The 19,480-nt window shown below is 61.6% G+C and overlaps 3 protein-coding genes across 9 annotated transcripts; all 3 read left to right on the forward strand.

Moving 5' to 3' along the window:
• Positions 1-1,170: 1,170 nt before the first annotated feature.
• Pnpla2 (patatin like domain 2, triacylglycerol lipase) lies at positions 1,171-7,116 on the forward strand. The gene is made up of 10 exons (XM_027953504.2): positions 1,171-1,250; positions 1,829-2,090; positions 4,377-4,609; positions 4,686-4,751; positions 5,110-5,319; positions 5,525-5,585; positions 5,697-5,873; positions 5,982-6,114; positions 6,238-6,360; positions 6,447-7,116. The coding sequence occupies exons 2-10, from the start codon at positions 1,904-1,906 to the stop codon at positions 6,724-6,726; spliced, it is 1,470 nt and encodes a 489-aa protein (XP_027809305.2). The 5' UTR covers positions 1,171-1,250; positions 1,829-1,903; the 3' UTR covers positions 6,727-7,116.
• Positions 7,117-7,218: 102 nt separating this feature from the next.
• Positions 7,219-13,508, forward strand: Cracr2b (calcium release activated channel regulator 2B). 5 transcript variants are annotated; one of them, XM_071615902.1, is made up of 10 exons: positions 7,219-7,894; positions 10,213-10,406; positions 10,480-10,591; positions 10,991-11,168; positions 11,591-11,737; positions 11,832-11,925; positions 12,139-12,231; positions 12,395-12,561; positions 12,726-12,820; positions 13,069-13,157. In XM_071615902.1, exons 2-9 carry the CDS (start codon positions 10,242-10,244, stop codon positions 12,811-12,813), a joined length of 1,044 nt encoding a protein of 347 aa, XP_071472003.1. In that variant the 5' UTR covers positions 7,219-7,894; positions 10,213-10,241; the 3' UTR covers positions 12,814-12,820; positions 13,069-13,157. The 5 variants fall into 5 exon arrangements, with proteins under 5 accessions (XP_071472003.1, XP_071472001.1, XP_071472004.1 ...); XM_071615900.1 differs by having other exon boundaries at positions 7,658-7,894; positions 12,726-12,797; positions 13,069-13,508; XM_071615903.1 differs by lacking the exon at positions 7,219-7,894 and adding an exon at positions 8,582-8,663 and having other exon boundaries at positions 12,726-12,797; positions 13,069-13,508.
• A 717-nt stretch (positions 13,509-14,225) lies between these two features.
• On the forward strand, positions 14,226-18,544 carry Cd151 (CD151 molecule (Raph blood group)). Of its 3 annotated transcripts, XM_027953614.2 has the most exons (10): positions 14,226-14,334; positions 15,439-15,500; positions 15,595-15,767; positions 16,120-16,210; positions 16,339-16,530; positions 16,830-16,904; positions 17,230-17,334; positions 17,417-17,575; positions 17,683-17,769; positions 17,854-18,544. In XM_027953614.2, the coding sequence occupies exons 4-10, from the start codon at positions 16,127-16,129 to the stop codon at positions 17,911-17,913; spliced, it is 762 nt and encodes a 253-aa protein (XP_027809415.2). In that variant the 5' UTR covers positions 14,226-14,334; positions 15,439-15,500; positions 15,595-15,767; positions 16,120-16,126; the 3' UTR covers positions 17,914-18,544. The 3 variants fall into 3 exon arrangements, with proteins under 3 accessions (XP_027809415.2, XP_027809413.2, XP_071472005.1); XM_027953612.2 differs by lacking the exon at positions 15,595-15,767; XM_071615904.1 differs by lacking the exons at positions 14,226-14,334; positions 15,595-15,767 and adding an exon at positions 14,371-14,485.
• Positions 18,545-19,480: the final 936 nt, after the last annotated feature.

Below are 19,480 nucleotides of genomic sequence, written 5' to 3' on the forward strand. Positions count from 1 at the left end.
TGATTCGCAGGAGGCCAGCCTGGGCAACTTAAACCCTGTCTTGAAGGCCCATGGATCAGGGTGCAGTTCAGTTCCTGCCTGAACCTTAAAGGGAAGGGCTCTGTGCCCAGAGGGCACCAGGGGAGCCAAACAATGCCCCCGGGGGCTGTCATCAGGCGGGCCCTGGGAGTTCATGCTGAGGGGGTGGGCCACAACCCTTGCCAGAATTCCAGGAAGGGCCTGCCTGTTCCTGGCTTACAGCCTCCCAGAGGCCTGCAGGGAAATGTACCCAAAACAGCCTGATCCTCTGTAGAAACAGGGGTAGAGGTCTTCCTGAACTGGGCAGCACCAACCCTAAGGACAGGCCTTGGATCAGGCTGTGGGAAAGGGCTTTGGTGCTGCTTCCCCTGCAGTTGCCTGAAGAACCTGGGAAGCTCTTCGTATCGCATCCTTGGATCCTGCTGCCCCTAGCAGGATCATCCAAGGGAGTCCAGGCGCTGGGTGAGGGTGTCTCCTGCCAGGTCATGACCACCAGGCTACCTTCTCACCACCCCCACCCAGCTCCCTTTCCCTGCTCAGTGGGTTTGCTGCTCTGTACAGATATTCCGATATTCAAAACATTTGGGCGACGTTTTTAAGTCAAATACAGTCACTGGTCAAAGAGCCCCTGTTCTCCTCAATCCCCACCTTGGGCCTTTTCATGTGCTGTTTGCCATGACCTCCCGGTGCCAGGACTTGGGTAACTGCTTATTTACAGAGATCATCGGCCCCTTCGTAGGGAAGGCCCGAGCATGGCCTCAATTGTCTCATTTTAAGCCGCGCATGAGGCCGAGCTGGTTTGACCCCACCGCTCTACCGGTTCCTGCGCTAACTCCTGAGTACGGGACGGCAGCAAGCACAGGGGCTGAGGACGGGAGAGCACGACCCCAGAGGGCCCCAAGCCCCAACCCTCCGCGGCTCTGGCTCCAGCTGTGTCCAGAGCCGAGCTCCCCTGGGGAGTGAGTGTTCCCCGGAAGACCCGCACACTGCCGCCATCCCAACCCAGACCAGCCCCTAGTCTTGGGGTGAGGCGAGGTGAAGGCTGATGCTGGAAGCCAGCCAGCCTGGCGGGCCCCACAGTCCGAGGAAGAAATGGGAGCGGGGGCGGTGGGGTGACGTCACCTGGGTGCTCCGCCCCCTAGGGTAATTAGCGAAGGCGGGGCTGCCTCTAGTTAGACCCGCGCGGACCCCGCCGCGGGAGGACTCCGGCTCAGACCCAGGTACCCAGCCCGGTGAGTGGCCAGGGTAGAGGGGCGGCGGGAAGGGGACGAGGCTGAGGTGCGTGGAATGCGGCTGTGTCTGTGGGCTCGCGTCCGGCATCGGATGTTTATGGGTCAGCGGGTCCTGGGGCCGGCGGCCTGCGAGGCCGAGGTTTTTTCGGTCCCGGTGGCTGCTGTCGTGCGTCCCTGCCCAGCTCCTCTGTGTCCGGGAGGGTCGTGGACCCCAGAGGAGGAGGCGGCAGAAACCGGAGCTCCTCTCGCGGGTACCCAGATCCGTACGAGGCTCGCGAGCCCTGCGCTGGGCCTGGGCTGGACCGCCCCACGCGACTAGGCTGCCGTGTGCCCGGCCGCCGCCCGAGGTGCGGGGCAGCGGGCGGGAGGCCGGTGAGGCCGCGGTAGCTCCTGGGGGCCCCGCAGATGGCTTCGCCGCGCAGGTGTCGCGGCCGGGCCGGGGGAGCCCAGCAGCCGGGCGGGGGCGGGTGGGCGGAGCCTCGGGGCACGGCCGTTCCCCGCGCGCTCGGGTTGGGCCGTGAGCTCCGGCCCCGCCCCCGGCCGCACTAAAACGCCGCCTCCGCCGCGGCTCTGCGCAGTGTCTCCGCCTTCGCCGGCGGAGACCCGGAGCTCAAGCGACAGCGCGGCGGCCGCCCGCGGATCCTGGAGCCGCGATGTTCCCCAGGGAGGCCAAGTGGAACATCTCGTTCGCGGGCTGCGGCTTCCTCGGCGTCTACCACATCGGCGTGGCCTCCTGCCTCCGTGAGCACGCGCCCTTCCTGGTGGCCAACGCCACGCACATCTACGGCGCTTCAGCCGGGGCGCTCACGGCCACGGCGCTGGTCACCGGGGCCTGCCTGGGTGAGCGGGGCCGCGCGGGGCCAGGGTAGGGAGCTGGTGGGGAACGCGCGGGGTCCGGCGGGAAGGAGGAGGGGCCGGGCGGGAAGGAGGAGGGGCCGGGCGGGATGCCCTTCGTGCGCGCACTGCGCCCACCCCCTCCCGCAGAGGGAAGCTGGCCAGGCGGCGAGTGCAGTGGGTGCGGTGGAGCGGGATTTCTGCCTGGGCCGGGGGCCACGGCAAAGGGTCCGGTGCGGGGAGCGGGTCTGGGGGCAGAACCTGGTTTGTTTTGCTCGGAGGGTGCCCAGGGACTGGGGTGGGGCCTGGCCTGCACCAGGGCATTGCTGCTGTGCGCCTCGGGCCCGCCTCCTGGGAGTGAAGGTTGTGGGCGGGCAGGTGCAGCACTGCTGTCTATTGGAAAGAAAAGTCGTGGGCGGGACGTGAGAGTCGGAGGAGGGCCTGAATCTCCCTGGTTACTTGGTGCCAGCGGTCACCGTGTCCTGGGTCTTTGCAGTTTCAGGCTGCCTTGGACAAGGGAGTGCCTAGTGTGAAGGTGGCTTCCGAGGGGCTTCTAGGCACTGTGACCTGGTCTTTTCTGAGAGCCCCTGGAGGAAGAGGCCAGTCCTGATCAGGGCTGGACCTGGTCAGCGACTCTGCCCTCTCCTGGTCCGCAGAGCCCTGCCAGCCCAGCTTCTCAGCTGTGGCCAGTCGTTTTGCCCATCTCACAGGTGGGTGTGCTTCCTGACTCAGGAGCCCTTGGTCAGAAGCGCAGGCGTCTGTGTGAGCTGGGCTGGGCCTCTCTCACTTCCGGGCTGCCACGTGAGAGTGGTGTTTACAGCACACAGCGTTCCCAGCAATCCTGGGAACTGCTGCCCAGCCCCCAGACCACTAGGGCAGCCAAGGTGACAAGGACGCCATGCCCAAGAGGAGCTGATCTAGGGTCTCCGCTGTCCCCTGCCTGTGACCTTTGCCCTGAGAAGGAAGGTAGAAGAAAGACCTGGGATTCATGTCCATGGAATTGTGCTCTGCCTTGGATCAGACTGCTTGCTGGTCTCAGGCCTGTACCCTACTTGACACTCTTGCAGCAGAGCCTCCTCTGCCAATAAGCCTCACAAATGGTGTTGGGCACTAGAGCCTCCCCCCCCCCCCCCCCCCAGTTTGGCAGGTACCTGTTGAGAGCACCCAGCACACAAGTCCCACTCCTGCTCAGAAAGACATCCTGGAGGAGAGCCTAGTCCTTGGCTTTTCCCCCTGGCTTCTTTGGCATTTTCTTGGGTGAGCTCACAAGGGAAGTGTTGGCATGCTTGCTTGTGGCTGCAGTGGAACACATCTTGTCCTCCCAGATAGGCCCACTGCCTTCAGCTCAGTGCCCTGAGGCCTGTGACCCTGGCTGGGCTGAGCTGTGGGTCTGGTTCCCTTTTCAATCTGGCCAAGTAGGTGAAGGCTAAGGCCAGTCAGAGTTACCTCTGCCTTCTGCCCTCTCCTGGTTGCCTGCCATGCCACACCACGCCAGTCCAATGACTCATGGGGACAGGCAGTTGGGAAATGCTGGGCAGAGGGCATGTCCCAGCCCCAACTGGCCACCTCCTGCTGTCCACTATCTCTGAGGTGTTGGCCTGCCTGCCTCTACCCAGAGACAGATAGCAAAAGTCTCAACTGTGGCCAAATACAGTGTCTGGGAATGTGGGAAGCTGAGGCAAGAGGATTGCAAGTTCAAGGCCAGCCTTGGCAATTCAGTGAGACCCTATACCAAAATAAAAAGCTAAAAGGGCTAGGGATGTAGCTCAATGGTAGAGCACCTGTTTAACATGTGCACAGCTTGTCTAATTCCCAGTATTGGGAAAAATAAATATATATTTTTAAAAGTCTTAACTGTGAGGCCGGGGCTGTGGCTCAGTGGTGGAGGGTGCACCTAGCATGCATGGGGCACTGGGTTTGATCCTCAGCACCACATTAAAAAAAAAAAAAAATGAAGATATTGTGTCCACCTAAAACTAAAAAATAAAAATTTAAAAAGGTCTCAACTGTGTTTGGGGCTGGGGCTCAGTAGCAGAGCTCCTGCCTAGCACATGTGAAGCACTGGGTTCGAGTCTTAGCATTGCATACAAAAAAATAAGCAAATAAAATAAAGGCATGCTGTCCATCTACAGCTACACACACAAAAAAAATCTCAGCTGTGAGCCAGGCCATGTCATGGGCACTGGGGGTCCTCTAGGGTCAATGGTGATGTTTTGAATGTGTGTGCTGGGGAACCCTGAGCATGGAGCCATAGGGGTGTTGCTGGCTCTGACCTTGGCCCTGCTGCCCCAGGCGAGGCAGGTGCCAACATCATTGAGGTGTCCAAGGAGGCCCGGAAGAGGTTCCTGGGTCCCCTGCACCCCTCCTTCAACTTGGTGAAGACCATCCGTGGCTGTCTGCTGAAGACTCTGCCCGCTGATAGCCATGAGCGTGCCAGTGGGCGCCTGGGCATCTCTCTGACCCGTGTCTCAGATGGAGAGAACGTCATTATAACCCACTTTGACTCCAAGGAGGAGCTCATCCAGGTGGGTCCTGCTGGGGCCACGTGGGGAACAGTGTGGCCCAAGGCCACTGCTCACCCCCTCCTGTTCTGCCCTGCAGGCCAATGTCTGCAGCACGTTCATCCCCGTGTACTGTGGCCTCATTCCACCCTCCCTCCAAGGGGTGGTGAGTATGCCCACCTGGCCCTGTCATGGGCGCCCTTGGGGGCTGAGGAGAGCCTCGTGCTGTCTGGGCTTTGGGACGAAGGGGTGGAGGAGGGAGGACTGTAGAGCCCCATCTGCTCCATCATCTCTCTGCCTCTACCTGTTGCCTCATTTCCCTTGTTACTTAAGAAGCTGACCAGCCCTGGGGACACATGCTTCCTGTGGCTGCCCCCTCACTGTCTGGCCATCTACTCAGTGCCCAAGCCAGCCCATGGACAGTGCCCAGTGTGAAAGGCCAAAAGAAATTGCCACTGGGTGGGGCAGCCAGCACACCTGGAAAGTCCCTCACTTTGTGACCATGCGTCTGTGTCCCTGTGAAGCGTTATGTGGATGGCGGCATTTCAGACAACCTGCCACTCTATGAGCTGAAGAACACCATCACAGTGTCCCCCTTCTCGGGAGAGAGTGACATCTGCCCACAGGACAGCTCCACCAACCTCCATGAGCTCCGGGTCACCAACACCAGCATCCAGTTCAACCTGCGCAACCTCTACCGCCTCTCCAAGGCCCTCTTCCCTCCAGAACCGACGGTGGGCTGCTCTGCAGGGCTGTGGCCCGTGCTTTCTCCAGGGGAGACAGCCTGTCCAGCCTGCACCCTGGGCTGGATCTGAGATAGTTGGTGGTGCCGGGAGGTTGGAATGGAGGTGCTGTTGTAGGGACCTAGAGACTCTGTGGAGGACAGCACAGGGCACCCTTGGCTCCATCTGCTCCAGTTCACCTATACCCCTGCTGCAGGTACTTCGAGAGATGTGCAAACAGGGCTACAGGGATGGTCTGCGCTTCCTGCGGAGGAACGGTGCGTGGGTAGCTGTAGGATGGGTGGAGCCAGCTCTGCTGCCCACTGCAGGCCAGCAGTGACCATGACTGTGCTGATCACTTTTCTGTCGCACCCCCACCTCCATCCCAGGCCTCCTGAACAGGCCCAACCCCTTGCTGGCACTGCCTCCCACCCGCCCCTGTGACCCAAAGGAGGAAGACACAGAGGAGGCTACTGCGGTCACCGAGAAGACTGGAGCAGAGGACCACTTGCAGCCGCCCAGGGAAGATCACATCCTAGACCACCTGCCTGCCCGGCTCAATGAGGGTACTCACTGGGAGAGAAGGGAGGAGGAGGGGCCAGCAGTGTGGAAGCCTGGCACAGCACCCTGGGCTGCTCTGCTTCCCTGACTGGCTGCCCTCATCCCCTGCACAGCCCTGCTGGAAGCCTGCGTGGAGCCCAGGGACCTGATGACCACTCTGTCCAACATGCTGCCAGTGCGTCTGGCCACAGCTATGATGGTGCCCTACACGCTGCCACTGGAGAGTGCTGTGTCCTTCACCATTCGGTGCGGGCAGGGAACCAGGGCTGGGAGAGGGGAACTGGGGTCGCCCAGGAGGGATGCTTAGGCTGGGGAAGCTGGGAGGGCCTGGACACAGATGCTGAAGGTGTGCCTTCCCCGACCCTCCAGCTTGCTGGAGTGGCTGCCTGATGTTCCAGAGGACATCCGATGGATGAAGGAGCAGACGGGCAGCATCTGCCAATACCTGGTGATGCGTGCCAAGAGGAAGCTGGGCAGCCACCTGCCCTCCAGGTGAGCCACCCCTGTCCTCAGGCCCAGAGCCTTTGGGTTGAGGGACCCCCACTAAGCCCTGTCTACCTTTGATGCCTTCATTACAGGCTCTCGGAGCAGATGGAGCTGCGCCGTGCCCAGTCACTACCCTCTGTGCCACTGTCCTGTGCCACCTACAGCGAGGCACTGCCCAGCTGGGTGCGCAACAACCTCTCACTTGGGGATGCCCTGGCCAAGTGGGAGGAGTGCCAGCGTCAGCTGCTGCTGGGTCTCTTCTGCACCAATGTGGCCTTCCCGCCGGATGCCTTGCGCATGCGCACCCCTGCCGGCCCCACCCCCACAGACCCCATGCCCCCACAGCACCCACCGGGCCTGCCTCCTTGCTGAGTGCTCAGCCTTCCCCAGCCCATGGGGCTCAGGTTTCCGGGACTGGCTGAGACCCCATCCCTTGCCTCTTAGTTGTCTACTATGGAGCAAGGAGACAGAACCCCTCACGGCCACAAAGGGGGGGCTTTGCTGTGAATCCCCCTCCATCAACTACTCACTCACTGCACTGAGTTTGGAGGGGTGTGGAGTGCCCCTTCTCTTGGGCTGCAGAGGCCCCTCCACCTGTGCCTTAATCCCCTACCCTTGCCTGCCCCTTCTCAGTGCAGGACTTCCCTGAGAACCCCACATCAGCTCCTCCCACCCATTTCCCCTGTTTCGCTCATGAATATGTGTGAAGAATTATTTATTTTTGCCAAAGCAGAAGTAATAAATGCCAGAGCTCAGCATCTACCTTCTTCACTTCTATGTAATCTTCTTTCTTCATTCTGTGTAACTCCCTTGCCCACTTTTTTTTTTAATTTATTTTTCAGTTTTCGGTGGACATATCATCTTTATTTTATTTTTATGTGGTGCTGAGGATCGAACCCAGCACCCCGCGCATGCCAGGAGAGTGCAGTTATCGCTTGAGCCACATCCCCAGCCCCTCCCTTACCCACTTTTGCTTGGGGCCATGGTGGACAGAGCCTGCTTCCTCCTAGTTGACCAGTGTCTCTACACAGGGTGTCTGGCCTTCCAGGCTCACGCTGTTGGACCTGACATTTGGGGCCTGCCAGCTGGGCTGGGGCCTTCTCTTACGCTTTGTTGAGGACCCGTATATATGCCCCCCACTTTGCCCTGAGACCTCCTGGCATGGCTTTCCAAGGGCCAAAGGACATATTTGGGTCCAAGATCCTTGCTGAATTAAAATGTTATAGAGTTGGACAGCTTAATAGCAGAGCACTGGCCTGGCATGCACCACAGCCTGGATTCCATCCATGCACTGGGGGGGGGGGGGGGTGTTTACAAAAGGAGTCACCTGCCCTTCAGCTCCGGAGTGACAACAGGGCTGTTGCAGGAGGTAAAGCTCCTGGAGCTGAGGGCTGGGGACCTGGGAATGTTGGCCCCTGCTCCACCTTGGGCATCTGGCCCCCAGGCATCACGAGCTTTGCTGGCCAGATGCACGGTCCCTCTTGTCTCCGTCCCTCTGTCTCCTGCCGTATCTAGGAGGGACCTGGAATACTGAGGCACGGTAAGGTCCTAGCTGAAGGTGGCTTTGTTCTTGAAGGCAGTTTCCTGAAGTGATCCTTATCCAGAGGGAGCAGTTTAGGGCACAGAAGCCCCTGAAGAGAGGGTGTTGGAGTGGAGACCTGACTTAGCTGACTGTGAGCCTAGTTCTACCAGGCTCAGTGCCTACCTGCCCCTCCCAGTAGGCGTGGGTCAGTTGTGGTGGCAGCCCCCAGCCAACAATAACGGTGGTGGGACCTGGGGCAGCAGGACTGGGTGAGCCGGCCAGGCAGGTCCCTGGTCTGTGTGCCAGGGGCCACCCCCCTCTTGGTCTCCAGGTAGTGTCCTAGAGGCCCAGCCTGTTGTTCCACTTGAGAAGCAGAGGCCACAGGGCCCCCAGCATTGTGTGACAATCAGGCCAGCCCTCCAGGTGGGTGCAGAGTCCGGGCTGGGGCTAGGAGGACCCTTAGGAAGTGCACAGGATTTCTTCCAGGCAGGAGCGCTGTGTTCAGCTCTTCCCCAGGGGAACCCTGGTCAGGGCTGTGCCCCAAAGGAGTGCTGGGGGTGGGGGGCCGCTGATGTGCCCTCTCTGCTCCACATTCACTCTCCTCACAGGGCGCTTAGTGCTCTGTTAAATGTCATTTTCTAGTATTACATGGTAATTGTTTTAAAATTCGAAAAACCTAAATTGGGACTGCATTAGAGATAGCCTCTGAAAGAATTTGGTCCACTTCCTGCCGGCTTTTTCCTGCACACTTTTTGGCGTCTTAAGTCTGGATCCTCGGGGTTGAAAGGTTGGTGTCTGCACTCCGGCAGCCTGGACCCTGCTCCCGAAGGGTCCCCAGCTGTGCCCCGGGGTTCTGCCTGGACAGCCGCTCAGGCTGCCAGGGATCTCTGGCCGCCAGGGCAGCAGGAGAGGCGGGAACACAGCGACAGCAGCCGGCGACAGCTCCGCCCGGGCCGGCCCACCTGGGGTCTCGGGTCGTACGAGGCTGCGAGGCCAGCGCCCCCGGCGCGGTCGGGGTCCCAGCAGGGGCGGGGCGCGCCGCGCGTTTCCGGGAGGAGCGGCCCGCGCGCGGCAGGTGCGGCGGCGCAGCTCCCAGGTAGGCGCTCCCGGGTCCCGCGACCCGGCTCCCACCGCCGCGCCCTCGCGGCTCGGTCCTGGGTCTCAATTCACGACCGCCGTGGCGGGCGCCGACCAGCGTTCCCAGTCGGGGGACGTCCGTGGCCCTCCCGGCGCGCGGCCCAGGGACAGGGCCGAATCGGCCGGCCCCCAGGGGTGCGGGCTGTGCGGATGGCTCTCCGGCCCCACCCGCTGGCCCTACCCCCTGCCTCCCTCTGGCCCGGCCTGGCCCGGCCACAGCGCCGCTTCCGGCTGGGATGGACCTTGGGTCGGTGCAGCCCAAGAGCCGGGTGAGGCGTTGGCGCTGCCTGGGGGACATGACCCGGATCCTGCCTGTCCCCTCCCCTCGCCTGGAGCTTCCTCCGACCTGCCGTCTTTGGAGATCGCCCCTCTTCTCAGGGACACTGGCCAGGGGGGGGGCGAAGGTGACAGGCTTGGGCTGAGGAGACACTAACCCCAGCTAGAGTCCCAGGTCGGGACAGGTGTCTCCGGCCGGGCTGTAGCTTTGAGAAATCCGGGTTGGAGGCTGTGAAAACGACAGGTGGCTCTGGTTAAGGGTGGAGCTCTCTGGGAGGTGGAAGGGAGGCCCCAAGAGGTTCCCAGACTTGGAGGGCAGGGGAAGGAAGGGTACTAGTGCTGTAGGAGGGGTGATTAGCCAGAATCGGTGTTGCTGACTCGGGATGTGGAGGCACGGGTGCCCAAGGCTGGGAGCTTACCATTGTGCCCCATGGGGACTGGTCATCCATGGGAGGGACCAGTGGGCAGGGAGGGAGGAGTTACCTGGCCTGCCAGCTGTCAGGAGGCCAGGGCATCACAGGCCAGGTCTGGGGCCAAGGATTTAGCTAGGATTGGCCCAGTCCTCCAACTCCAGCATGAAGTGGGCTCCTCCTTCACTGGACCTCTTTCTCCTCTGGCTGTCAGGAGTTCATTGGCCTCCTCATAAGGTCTCCTACAGCTAGCCCCTGGAACCGACCCTCTTTCCTCTTGAACTAGTTCCCTCTGGGCATACCTTTCCTTGTGTTCCAAGGAATACCTGGTTCTGTGCAGCCTGCTTCGTCCCCAGGTCTGCATCACTCCACCCAGGGGCACCCCAGGCTTGCAGCATCCCTTACAAACACCAGCCCTCCCTTGGTGCCCTAGGCCCCCTCTCTGGCAGAGCCCTCAGGGCACGTGTGGCCCACTCCATGTCCCCCCATGTCTTCTCTCTCTTGGTTTCTCAGCACCCAACAGAGGCAAGGTTCCTGTTTTCATGGCTACTGGCAAGCCAGGGGCTGGGGGATCCCAGGAGGAGGAGGAGGAGGAGGAGGAGGGGGCCTCCACTGGACAGCAGGCTGCCATGCTGCAGCAGGCCCAGGAGCTCTTCTTGTTATGTGACAAGGAAGCCAAAGGCTTCATCACCCGGCAGGACCTGCAGGTGAGCACCAGTCACAAGAAGCCTCTGGGCCCAGGGCTGACCTTGGTCACTCACCCTGCCCTTTCTCTGCCAGGGCCTGCAGAGTGACCTACTCCTCACACCTGAGCAGCTGGAGGCTGTGTTTGAAAGTCTGGACCAGGCCCACACTGGCTTCCTCACTGCCCGGGAGTTTAGCTTAGGCTTGGGTGAGCTGGGCCTTAGCCTCCCCCAGCACCAGAGGTCCTGGTCTGGCTCCTGTGGGACTCTGGGCTGTATCCACACTCCCTGTAGATCCAGGGCACTCCCTGTAGATCCAGGGCACTCACTGTATCTACACTCAAGTGCCTGGGACCTCCACCCCCCAGATAGTAGTATATGACACTGATCTTTCTGCTCACAACCCCTTTCTGTCTCCTGCCAAACCCAGGTGGGGCTGGGAGCCTGGCTGTCACCTCCCATTCCCAGGCCAACAGGACTAGAATAAGGAAGAAAAACAGGAAACTGGGCCCTGAGAGAGGGCAGGATATGGCTGGGGGTGGGGGTGAGCAGGGGAGGGCCAGGGTGGTAACCCACAGTCCCTTAATCTCTCCCTCCCATGTCTGCAGGGAAGTTTGTGGGGGTGGAGTTGGCTCAGGGCATGCAACCCTCCCGGACTACTGAGGAAACCTTTGAATCGGGCTGGTCAGATGTGCAGGGCACCAGGTGTTCTCTGGAGGAGGAGGAGGAGCAGGAGCAATTTTGCACTGCATTGGAGCGGCTGGGAGTGGCCCGGGTCTTGGGCAAGTGAGTGGATGCTAGCTTTGCTCCCGGTTCCTGCTTCTACTCTCTCCCGCTGCATGCTCTGTCCACGGTGACCACCTTTCTGTTCCCACGCAGAGTCCCTGGGCCTGATCAGGCCCAGCCATCTGTCAGCCCGCCAGGCGTGATTTCCCGCAGAATTTGCATTCCAGGACAAAGCAGTCTCAGCTCCGGGGAGGGGAGGCACTGGGCATGTGGCATGCTGGGCTGTCCATATACAGTGGCACTTCATGGTACCCAGCCACAGAACCCGGGCAGGATGAGCGCACTCGCACCTGAATGGCATGCGTTGCATGGGTCAAACTCCTGGGTTGCGGGGGTCTGCAGGGATGTCCTGGTAGGCAGAGGGGAGCCACCCCTGCCCTCGCGCACCAGCCTGGGTCTCAGTCTGCACTTGCCTGATTCAGGCAGCCGGCTGTGAGGGCCCTGTGGGCCCAGCTGCAGCGCGAGAGACCAGAGCTGCTGGGTTCTTTCGAGGAAGTTCTGATGCGAGCGTCAGCCTGCCTAGCAGAGGCAGCCAGGGAGCGCGAGGGCCTGGAGCAGGCACTGCGGCGGTGAGAGTGGGGCCGACGCGGTTCTGGGGCCCCAGTACAGGGGTGGAGGCCGGGCCGGCACGTTCTCAAGGCTGTCTCATCCTCGGCTCCCAAGGCGGGAAAGCGAGCATGAGAGGGAGGTGCGTGGCCTCTACGAGGAGCTGGAGCAGCAACTCCGGGAGCAGCCGCAGCGCCGGAGGCAGAGCCAGGTGTGGCGTCCTCTCCGCCTGCTAGCCTCCCTGGCCCCGCCTCCCTCAAACCGGTCCCTCCCCGAGGGTTCCCCAGCTGCGGGTGCCCTGTTCCTCCTCTCCCAGCGGCCCCATCAGCCTTCAGCCTTCCCTGGCTCACCCTGGTCCCACCCCACCCCTCCGCTGCCTCCTCTGCGAGGCCAGAGAAGGCTCAGATGCCCCGGTGTGTTCCAGAACCTTCCCCTGGAGGAGCGAAGGGGGCATCTGGAGCTGCAGCTGCAGAGCCGCGAGCAGCAGCTGGAGAGGGCTGGCTTGCGGCAGCTGGAGGTAAGCAGCTGGACCCCAATCAGCCCCATCCCACAGTCTCCCCGGCAGCCCCAGTTTCCTCAAGGGTGCTCTTGTGTCTCAGCGCTGCCAACCCTAGAGGTGTTGGGGGTGAGGGGCGAGTGAGGCATCTGGAGGCCTTCAGCAGCCCACACCATTTCCCCAGCTGGAACGGCAGCTACAGGCCCGGGCTGCAGAGCAGCTGGAGGCGCAGGCCCAGAACACCCAGCTGCGGCAGGCTTGTGAGGCACTGCATGCACAGCTGGAGGGGGTGCAGGAGCAGCTGCACAGACTGCAGGGTGATGCTCGGGGCCGCCAGGAGCAAACACAACGGTACAGGGCTGGTTGGTTGGGGCCTTGGCTGGCTAGGCTCCGGTTGGGCCACTTATATCCCCATGCCAAGATCTCGTGCTGCCCCCAGGGTCTGGGGAGTAGGGGTGGAGGGAGGGACTTCTGGGAGGGCCCTGCCTGCAGGGCTCACCATTTCCTACCCACAGGGACGTGGTTGCCGTCTCCAGGAACATGCAGAAAGAGAAACTCAGCCTCCTACGGCAACTAGAGCTGCTCAGGTGCAGTCGGGCCTAGGCCAGTGGTAGGAGAAGGGCTCAATAGAGCTTCAGAGGGGTATCCAAGCTCCCAAACATTCTTGGCCTCCACCTCATCCCACTGGGAGGAGTCCCTCCTCATGTCTCTCTCCCTCCCTCCAGCATCCCTACGTCCCACCAGGCACCTCTCTTCTGGTGTGAGGGGAGCCGGAACCCACCTTGCCACCTTGGGTTGCTCCCTCCTTAAGACCTTAGATGCTTCGGGTTCTCAGCTCTCCCACTTCCCCTTCTCTAGGGAGCTGAACACACGGCTTCGAGACCTACGAGATGAGAGAGACACCTGTGAGGCCAGGCTGCTCAGAAGCAGCCACAAGAAGGCCCTGGCCACAGCCCGCTGGCCTGGGCCCACCTGCTGCTGCAGCTGCAGCTGGGCTAGGCCCCCCAGACGTGGGTCTGGCCACCTTCCCAGTGCCCGATAACCAGCTCCAAGTGACTCCCCTGGGCATTACCTGGAGGAGCTGCCCCTCGAAGGCTACTTGTCCTGGGAGGAGGGCTACCATTCAGGGTGTGGGCTCTAGCCCACAAAGACATGCAGGAACTAACCTGTGGGTGGTAAAGGTCTCAAGGGACTCATGTGCCCCTGCCAGGTGTGCCCTTGCCAATACTTATCCTGTTCCCTTGTCTATCCATCAAGGAAAAAACAAACAAAACAAACAAAAACTGCTATAACTTCCACTGTGTGTGTTCTTCTTGGTTTTCTGTGTCTGGGAGATGCAGCATATGTGTGCTTCACAATGAGGCGTCCTTGGCACACCACGACATGTGAGAGGTACACCCGAGACACACGACCCTGCTCTTTTGGGGCTGTGGGTCCCCGAGTGCTTGAATGTGTCCTTGGCTTCAAGGGGCTTCAAGCCCCTTTTCGTTTCTTTTCTTTTCAAAAGAGAGAGAGAGAGAGGGATTTTTAATATTTCTTAGTTTTCGGTGGACACAACATCTTTGTTTGTATGTGGTGCTGAGGATGGAACCCGGGCTGCACGCATGCCAGGCGAGCGCACTACCGCTTGAGCCACATCCCCAGCCCTGAGCAACCCCCTTTTCACCAGGGAGCTGAGTGGCTTCCCACCAGCCCAGCTGGTCTGCCAGGTCATGGGCCCACTCCGCTAGAACCTCCAGGCTGGGCCAGCATCTGTAAAACCGAGTGGTTCCTGAGAGAGAAATGGGGGCTGGGCCTGGGGACTCCAGGGCCTGGGGACTCGGTCCTCCTCCAGGGGGGAGTCTGGCGGGCCGCCCCCACCTCCCGCCCAGCTCCTCTCTCGGGGTCGGGCTTGTCAAGGCTCTGAGTGTCCCGGAGCCGCAGCTCACCGGGCCCGCCCCGATGCCCGGTCAGCACCGCCGCCTCCCGCCCGCCGAAATGCGTCCGGACCTGCCCGGCGTCGGCCGGCTGGGGGCGTGGCCGCAGGCGGGGCGGGGCCTGGCCGGCCGGCGGCCGCGCATTCTCCGCACCGGGAGCCGCCGCCCCCGCAGCCACCGCCCGGGCCCGGACTCTGTCGCGTGGTCGGTGAGTGTGCGGCGGAGCCGGCCCGTCCGAGCGGGGCCCAGGGCGCCCCAGGTCCTTCGTGCTTCTGGGCCGGAGGCCGCCGCTGGCGCCCGGGGGGGCCGCGTCCGCCGGACACCTACGCAGCCGGTTCACAGGCCCCTGCCGGAGGGAGGTCGCTGGCGAGCGCCGGGCGGGACGGGCGCTGGGCGAGGGAGGGCCTCCGGGGTTCCAGGACAGGCCCGGCAGTCCCTGTGTGCAAGGACACAAAACGTGCAGCCCGAACGCCCTACTCATGGTCCCTGGACCGCCGTCTCCGGCGCCCGGCTCGCCCACCGCCCGGCGCAAGTGGGCGGGGCCAGTGGTGGCGCCTGGGCTGGGGGCGTTGACGGCAGCGACCTCTTCGCCGCGACGCGAGGGTTCCTCCCTGGTCGGCGGGGGCCGAGTCCCGGCTCCCCGAGTGTGGCGGGACGACGAGGGCCGGTGGAAGTCCAAGGCCGGGTGTGGAGCAGCCCTGGCAGGCCGCAGGAACTGTTTCCGGCTGGCCCGGCCCTTTCTCAGGAGGTCCAGCAGGCACTCCTGGGAAGAGGGGCCGCTGCCCTCTGCCGGTGCGGGCGGCGTCTGCCCGGAATCAGCCGCCCCAGGAAGCCGGGGTCCCCAGAGCCTGGCCCAGGGCTTGCACGGCTGCTGGGGTTGTTTATACCACTCTCCAGGGACAGAGCATGTGTTCGGGCCCCAGCTCAGTGGTGCTTTGTGTCACCGTCCCACAGCTCAGAGGTGGGAGTCTGTTGACACCCCCGCCGAACCCCGGGGTGGAGATCAGTGGCTCTCTCCGTCCGCAGCTGCTGCTGCCTGATGGGGGAGGGGCAGTGACCGGTGTGGAGCTAAGGCCCAGGGTGGGGCACCTGGAGACCTGAAGTTCCTCTCGGGACCAGACTGCCCAGAAATGTCCTCTGCCCTCACATCCCACCCCGCCCCTTCCCAGACCAAAATACTGGGCCTGATGGCTCCTCCCTCTGCCTCTTGAGTAGATCTGACCCACTGTCTGAGCCACCAGGAAGAGTTTGGGCAGGATCCTGCAGTGAGGGCAAACCTGTGACCTGGGACTTGTTCTCTGCTCCTCTCTAGCTCAGCGTCCTGGGGAACTTCTGTACACCTGTCCTATAGAGGAGTCATTCCCAGACAACCTGGTGAGTGCTGGGCGGGGCAGAGACTGCAGGTAGTGTCTGGAAATCTGGCAGTGGTGCCCAGCTGCTGTCTAAACCCCAGGCTCTCCCTGTGCAGATACTGGTGTGAGCAGGGCAGGTGTGCCTGGGGCCTCTAGGCAGGAACATGGCCACTTCTCTGTTCCTTCATTCTCCCTATCCTGGTGGGAGCAGAGGCTGTGCAGAGCACCTCTGTCAGGGCTGAGCTCCTGGATCTTTTACTGCCTCTGGGGACTTATCTCTAAGTGTTAGGTTCCTGCCAGTGACGTGGAGCCCGGGAATGCTGGGGGAGGGGTCAGCTGGGGCCTCCTCCCCTGGCTGCCAGCAGGGGTGAGTCAGTGAGTGATGGGTTGGGTTTCTCTGCCGCCCATGGGGTCTGCCTGGCTGCTTGGGGGTCAAGTCTCCTGAGCTGTGATCCGGGAAGTGATTCATGCCCTGGTTGCCAGGGAGGCTCCTCCCCAGGCCTCCCAGGACAGGTGGCTGGATCCGCCTCAGCTGGGCCTGTGCATCTCAGTGCCTTCTCCCTCATCCCCACTGGCGTGTGGCCACCCTCCTAGTCAGGGCCTGATGCTTCAGGCCCTCTGACCCCTTCACGCCTCCCCAGCCCCAAGATGGGTGAATTCAACGAGAAGAAGGCGACATGTGGCACTGTCTGCCTCAAGTACCTGCTGTTCACCTACAACTGCTGCTTCTGGGTGAGTTGGGTGCCGTGCTGCCCACCCAGCACTCCCTGGGCCTTGAAGGCACCTGAGCCCTGGACTAGGGGCTCAACTGGGGCTCTCAGACTTGGGCTAGGTGTGGTGACTGGTGCACATGCCTACAGCTGGCTGGACTGGCTGTCATGGCAGTGGGCATCTGGACGCTGGCCCTCAAGAGTGACTACATCAGCCTACTGGCCTCAAGCACCTACCTAGCTACTGCCTACATCCTGGTGGTGGCTGGTGTTGTCGTCATGGTGACCGGTGTCCTGGGCTGCTGTGCCACCTTCAAGGAGCGGCGGAACTTGCTGCGCCTGGTCAGCGGGGCATGGCTGCATTCTGGTGGGGTGGTGGGCACAGGGTCCTGGCCAGGGGCTCCTCTCTATAGTCTCCTGGGACCGTCTCTGGGGCCCTGATGGTTTAGTGTCACTGTGGGCTGGCCCTGCTGTGCTGGCAGGGGGCCACAGCCCCCACCCCCAGCTAGACTGAGACACCAGCTCCACCAGGAATGCTGGGGAGCCTGGTGCCTGGCCCCCACACCTACTGCTTGGAGCTGGTAGGTGCTCTGCTCTGTGGTGCCTGGTGCTGAGTCCCTCACTGGGTCCCTGCCCCCCAGTACTTCATCCTGCTCCTCCTCATCTTTCTGCTGGAGATCATTGCTGGTGTCCTGGCCTACATCTACTACCAGCAGGTGAGAGGGGCTTGGATAGGCCTTGGGAGACATGTGTCATCTCTACCCCTGCTACTCCAGCACTGACCAACTTGCCATTAGGTCCTGGAGGCAGGGTTTAGGTTTTTAGGGAAGGGTGGCCACAGGGGCAGGTGACCTGCCTGCAGTGCCCAAGGTGTCCAGGTATCCGGAGATTCCCTTCTACCCATGATCCCCTGGTGACCCAGTTCCTCCAACCAGCTGCTGTGAGACCCTAGTGCTTCCCTTGCACCCTGGGGCCTTTGCCCTGTCCTGGGCTCTCTCAGCTCTGTATCTTTGAGGTCTTAACTGACACCCCCTCCCTCAGCTGAACACAGAACTCAAGGAGAACCTGAAGGACACCATGACCAAGCAGTACCACCAGCCAGGCCATGAGGGTGTGACCAGTGCTGTGGATAAGCTGCAGCAGGAGGTGGGTGTTGCCTGCAGGGGATGTGCCTGTGCCCCTGGGGCTGTCCCTGGCAGGCCCCCAGGCTCAGCTTTTCTTGCTGTAGTTTCACTGCTGCGGCAGCAACAACTCCCAGGACTGGCGTGACAGCGAGTGGATCCGCTCGGGTGAGGCTGGTGGCCGTGTGGTCCCCGACAGCTGCTGCAAGACAGTGGTACCTGGCTGTGGGCAGCGGGATCACGCCTCCAACATCTACAAGGTGGAGGTGGGTTACTGTGAGCAAGGGGCTGGCCTGGTGCAGGGTGGTGGGGTTGTTGGGCTACACCTAGGGGGAGCTAGCAGGGCTCACCTTGAGCACCCCCATTCTGACAGGGTGGCTGCATCACCAAGCTGGAAACCTTCATCCAAGAGCACCTGAGGGTCATCGGGGCCGTGGGCATCGGCATCGCTTGTGTGCAGGTTTGGGCATAAGGGCGACTATGGGGAGCTGGGGGAGGGCTGCTAGCCTGAGGTGCTGTCTCATGCCTGCCTGACCACCTGCAGGTCTTTGGCATGGTCTTCACGTGCTGCTTATACAGGAGCCTCAAGTTGGAGCACTACTGACCACCAGGGTTTGGCCTGGCCACTTGCCTCCTGCTGCATCCCACCTAACTACTGAGCTGACTACTGAAGGCCAGGACAGAGCCCATCTTCATGTCTGTGCCCTGCATGCCACCACCATCACCTCTGCTGACCCCACCCTGGGGGTGGCTTCAAGTGCCTTTTTCCTGAGGCGTGGGGCAGGGTCCCTCCCCCGCATAGGGAAGATGTGGTTAGTCTACCTGTGTGGGGCCTGGGGCCCAGGCCTGGCAGGTAGGATGAGACCTAGGTTCTGGTAAGAGGACCCCCTCTTTGATGCCTGGGTAAGTCTGGGAAGAACCCAGGCCCACCCTCTACACAATGGGTGGTCAGAGGCAGGTGGTAGGGGCCCTGCTGAAGGTGCCAAGAGGTACAGGGGCTGCAGGGCGGGACCAGGAGCCCTTTGTGCTGCCCTGAGAGCTGTAAGGCCCAATCAGCCAAAGCCTGGCTTAACTCTTGCCACTGCTCTTTAACATCGCATTCACAAAGTGTGCTGCATCCCAGTTAGAACGTCCCTACGAGAGTAGGGTATTACTGGTTTTATCCACTGCTGTATCCCAAATGCCTGTAACGATTCCTGCCACATAATAGGTGCTCAATAAATGTTTGTTGAACAGCTGGGTCAGCTTACTGTTAGTGACAGGATAATCCTGTCCTCAGTGCTCTTATGTCCAGCAGAGTGGAGATACCTACCTGCTGTGTCCAGAGGGCAGGAGCCAGGAGCCTCATACCCAGGGTCCAGGGTGGCCAGTGTCTTCCTGGAACACACTGGAAGGGGATGCCCAATGGTAGGAACCCCTTCAGGAGGAAACGGAAGCAGACCTGTGTGGTCACCTGAGTCTTGCCTTCTGGCCACTTGGGGTAGCTTGGAGGTAGAGGCTAAGGATCAAGTCAGGCCTACTGGGATCAGAGGGCAGGAGAGGCCCAGGTCTGGCAGAATGTAGGGGGATGCTCCTCCACTATTGGGGCCACCCTAACTCCTGTCCCTAAGGTCCCCAGAGGACCTCATGTCAGATGTCTGGGCAGCTAATGACTGGCCCAGAAGGAGACAAAGAGCTGCTTCCCATACCTCTGCAGTCACACACCCTTAGCCCAGACTGGCTGAGGCATCTACCTCTCAGCTGCAGCCTGGACTGATGACCAGAAGACCCTGGAGCACCAAGTGCCAACACCTGGGTGCTGGGAACCTCCTCAGAGCCCCCCAGCCCAGCTGTGGATGTTGGGTGCTGTCCCTCCCCTGGCTTTTGGTGGAGCCTGAGAAATCCTGGAGCAGAACCTCAGGTGCAGGCAGCACAGGGCCAGGCAGCCATGACTGCAGCAGACACTGTCTAGGTTGGCTGACAATAAAACACCCCCTCCCACAGGCCAGAAAGCCTGGTTCTTTAGATTCTGGGAGAAGGTGATAGGGTCTCTGTGCCTGGAATGCCAGGGTGGAACACCAGGTCCCCTGAGCTCTCTTGGGTGTCAGGCTATGGGAAGCTCTCCCTCTTCCTGGGCATCAAGGACAGAATCCACCCCCACCCACCTGGAACAGGAAGGAGAGGCACCAGGT

This window comes from Marmota flaviventris, chromosome 9 (assembly GCF_047511675.1).
Source record: "Marmota flaviventris isolate mMarFla1 chromosome 9, mMarFla1.hap1, whole genome shotgun sequence".
Taxonomy (NCBI): domain Eukaryota; kingdom Metazoa; phylum Chordata; class Mammalia; order Rodentia; family Sciuridae; genus Marmota; species Marmota flaviventris.